The 4,325-nt window shown below is 32.9% G+C and overlaps 1 protein-coding gene across 1 annotated transcript; it reads left to right on the top strand.

The window, feature by feature from the left end:
• The first annotated feature begins 2,480 nt into the window (after window positions 1-2,480).
• LOC125837650 (uncharacterized) lies at window positions 2,481-3,899 on the top strand. Its single transcript, XM_049516735.1, has 2 exons — window positions 2,481-2,610; window positions 3,640-3,899. The coding sequence occupies exons 1-2, from the start codon at window positions 2,481-2,483 to the stop codon at window positions 3,897-3,899; spliced, it is 390 nt and encodes a 129-aa protein (XP_049372692.1).
• The last annotated feature ends 426 nt before the right edge of the window (window positions 3,900-4,325 follow it).

Consider the following 4,325-nt stretch of genomic DNA (forward strand, 5'->3'; position numbering starts at 1 on the left):
AAAAAAAACATTTCTTTCATTTAAAAATGATCAAATATTGATTCAAGCCCCTATATCGAGCATCTCAATCCAAATATAAAAATAAGTCACACAACCCCTCACACAGGTAATTTCTCAAATAACATAGGTTTTCAACAATAATTAAGGTATCACATGAGGCCTCCATACAGGCTAAGCATCACAAAAATATCTCACACAACCTAAACAAGAAAGTCAATGCATATAACCTCTAAAATTTGTACTCCAACTCATGTTACAAATAACTTCTTAAGAAAGTTAACTACTCATCTCAGTTTAAAAGAGGAATAACCAAACCTACGTCGAAGGCTAAAACTTCACCTGAATAACTCTATCAGAGCACTCCCTCAACCAAATGATCACCAAAACGATCCCCAACAATCAAAAAATGAAAGAGTTCATCAGAAGGATCCCAACGATACTCGTATTGATAAGATTAGAATCTGGGGTAAAATAGTCCAAAAATTCCTTTGGAAACCGGAAGGCTAAAAATCTGATTTTTATTTGAAAAACACAATCTACAACCAAAAAAGAACTCATGGTTGAAAAACCTATTAAAATCGATCAAGAAACAAGCTCCAATTCATAAAAATACAAAAATTCTAATTTAGGGGGAAAATCCCAAAATCCACATTGAAATCATGATTTGAAGATGTTTTCAGACGATAAAATTACAAAGATTAAACAAAGAATTGTTAGGGAAAGCTTACCCACATGAGTTTTCACAAAAATGCTCCAAAAATTGCTTCCCCAAAGGTCCAAAGGATTCAAAATGGTGGAAATGAGGAAAATGGAAAGAATCCTAAATTGAGGTTTTGTTCATGTAAAAATTGGTCATCACGATTACGAGCCTCTAACTCTCGCGAACGTGAAGAACACATAGAATCACATCGCGATCGCGAAGATTAAAGAATGGGTTCATCATGAATGCAATCCTGAGGGCCACGATCGCGACGACACATCGTAATCGCAAGCTAACGAGCCGCAATTGCAAAGGTCAAAGTGACATGCACTTGAAACCAGAAACCAACAGCTCAACTAAAGAAAAAAGTCCCCGAATAGACTCTCGGGAAGTCGTTTGGGGTTCGATAAAAAAAATGGATATGCTTCCCCACTAAATTTGATATTTCAAACTCAATGGAATTATCGAATTTCTAGGAAAAGGTCAAATGACGGAAATACCCTCTAAGACCTCTCTTAAGGATTAAAACTTAACTTCCCGCCTAAACACCGAAAACTCAACCGAAGGCCTCGGAACCCTGACCAACCAACTTACTAGCTCAAAATTAGCGTTCCAGATGCGATGGAGCTGATAGAAATTCTATTTGACTCTCAAAACTCAAAATGTTGAACAAAGTCAACCATATCAATAACATTTAACTAAAAAAGGTCAAAATCACCAAAATTACTCTGATTGCATTAGGGACCACACTAACCATTTTTAAAATACGGACTAAGCATGAAAACACTAAGGAAAATGACAAAATGGTCCTTTTACAAATAAAAGTAATTTCACAAGAAATGGGACAATACATTTACATTTTTATGCATTTCCCATACTAAATACATTTATTATACCAATGCATATTTGTGCCTATATTATCTCATAATATAGAATTTGACGCTCCTCCATCCAAACACACTTAGGTGGATTTCTCTACGGTTGACTAAATTGGATTGGTGAGTCCACACGATTCGAGGGCAAGGCCATGGACAATTTTAGTGCTTTGATGTTTTTTAAGTTTTTAGATTATTTTGGTGACCTAGGGATTAGTCCAAGTCACATCTATGATAGTAAAAGGCTTATGTCAGACTTAGTAGTATTCCTCATATTCTCTTATGTACTTTGTTGGTATCCTTTATGCCATCTTATGGGTTGAGACTCATATTGCTTATTTTCTTTTATCGTGTTTCTTTTACATCCTGCCTATGAGAAGTTGCTTTTTAGGGTCTCTCATGGTCATATTTGTCATCTAACATCTAGGGTATACTTTGAGCCGTGAAATAAGTTATCATAACGGTGGGACATGTCGTTATATTTTTTCAGTCCTGGTTTGCCAATTAACTATCCAGATAATAAATGATATTTTTACACTTCAATTTATTTTACTAACTGACAAATCAACAATCAATTTTATTTTCCTCTTTAAAAGCTAATATGACATTATCAATTCACACTTTTTTCGTTTTTCCTGAAAATTCTACTCTGGTAATTACTGCGTGTCTTAATATATAATAATGACAAATTTTAGTCTACTTTGTAGTCTAACTTTTTTGTTCCCGAGAACCTCCGGATCACAATGATGTAAAACAATAATTAATTATACAGGTCTGTCTTTTACATATATAAATACATCCTTAAGTGTATCATCTTCAACATAGTTTATTTCTTTCATTTGTTCTAGCAAACAACTATCATCAAGTGTCTTTCTGCAGAAAACCATCTTAGTTAAGAGAAAAAAATGGCGCCTTATACTAATGCAATTGCATGTCGAGTGTGTGACAAAATCTTTCCACATCCTTTGCCATTACTCTATCATTTTGATCAAGTTCATGGAAGAGAAGGCTATGGTCTAGCAATACAACGAAGTGGTAAGACCATACATGAATATATTAATTTAAATATTTTTATTATTTGGTGTAATAATTTGATGCTCATTATTTATTTGTCCGACTAATTCTATTTGTGTCAAGTAGTTGTTTTTTGTGTTACCTCTTTTGGGACCGAAGATGATTCATTCTGGTTTGATCATAAAACCATCTTGATAGGAGGAAGAGGAACTTTGAATGTTTAGTTTGTTTGAAAACTTCCTTACAAGGGAAATCACTCCTATCTAGGGTAATCCCCCCTTATATTGTTGGGTGAAAATTCATTCTAAACGGAGGCAAATCACCTTTTTAATGAGGAAGGTGAACTTTAAATTCTTAGTTTATGTGAAAAACTTCCTTACAAGGGAAGTGATTCTAACTAGTGTGTGTATTTCAACATTCCCTTTTAGGAACGTGATTCATTTAGTTCGATCGGTTAATCACATTTTTTATGAGAGAAAAAAATTATTTTGATTATTACTTTACTTGAAAACATTCTTTACAAGGAAAAACACTTTCAACAAGAATGTTTCTAATTTTTCTTTAAGGGAGGAAATTTATTCAAATTTGTTCGATAATTCACCTTCTTTATAGGAGGAAGAGGATCTTTATATTCCTAGTTAATTTTAAAACTTCCTTATATGAATAAGTGATCCCAACCAAATTTTTTATAAATTCCGTTTAAGGTGGGAATTGATTTTGGTTCAATTAGCAAATCACATTTCTTAAAATAATTTTGATCAAAGTGTTCCTCTTTTCTCGAGCTCAAATAAAAAAAATTATTAAAAATTTAGGGATTACATCCAATCAGGCCCCATCTGGTATATATGTATGATAATAAAAGCTCGATTAATTTAGATTTTTCTTATGTACATTCTACTGATGGGGGAAGGATTCTTGATTAGAGATTGACTATGCATAAGAGTGGATGAGTCTAATTCATCTCAATGTTTGTTAGTGACATGTAAATTCTTCCTATAAATTTGTTTGATGATTTAATTCTACTTTAACATTATATTATTTAATTTGCAGGTTACCCTGTGTCAAGGACGACACATTTCAAGTTAAATTCTAAACAAGGTCACTCTCAATTTGCTTCAAGAGCAAATGGTCAAGCTATTTTCCGTTCAATGATTGAAGAATCACATTCAAGGGGTCAAGTGAACAAAAATAAGGAGTTGAATCTAGTTGGTTTCACAAAGCCTTTGATCAAGGATCTGGACAAGCCATTCATTTTTGAAAATATTGAAGCTGATGAAGATCAAAATGTGGACTTAGAATTGAAGCTCTAGAATGTAGTGAAATGATCAAGTGTGTGAAATGAATCCTAAAAGTGCTCCTCTAGTGGTGTTATCCCAAACTTAGGTTTTTAATAGTATTTTTCTTTATTAGTATCTTAGTTGTCCTTCTTGTCATATCCACCTCTCTCCACCCCCACTTTTTTTTAAAATTTTGAGTCGAGTCTCTTAAATGTTGGTATAATAAAGTTTAAAACTTTTTTAAACAAAATTAATTTTCTTACTTTTCTTTTTATCAAATGTTCAAAGAATAACTTCTAATAAGAGTGTTTCTCTACTCTCAAGGCGCAAATAAAAGACCTCTAGTTTAGATCACATGGATTACATACATTCTACTAGGTCTTACTTTATATATATTTGGTATATTAGCACGATTAATTTAGATTTGTTTTGTCCCATAGAATCCATTGAATGGGGGAA

Source organism: Solanum verrucosum, unplaced genomic scaffold, assembly GCF_900185275.1.
Source record: "Solanum verrucosum unplaced genomic scaffold, falcon-dt-bn FXZP01000156.1, whole genome shotgun sequence".
NCBI classification, from domain to species: Eukaryota; Viridiplantae; Streptophyta; class Magnoliopsida; order Solanales; family Solanaceae; genus Solanum; species Solanum verrucosum.

Coding starts and splice junctions, on each gene's coding strand:
- LOC125837650 (XM_049516735.1), top strand. CDS start 2,481: ATGGCGCCTTATACTAATGCAATTGCATGTCGAGTGTGTGACAAAATC. Junction 2,611..3,639: donor TCTAGCAATACAACGAAGTG/GTAAGACCATAC, acceptor TTTAATTTGCAG/GTTACCCTGTGTCAAGGACG.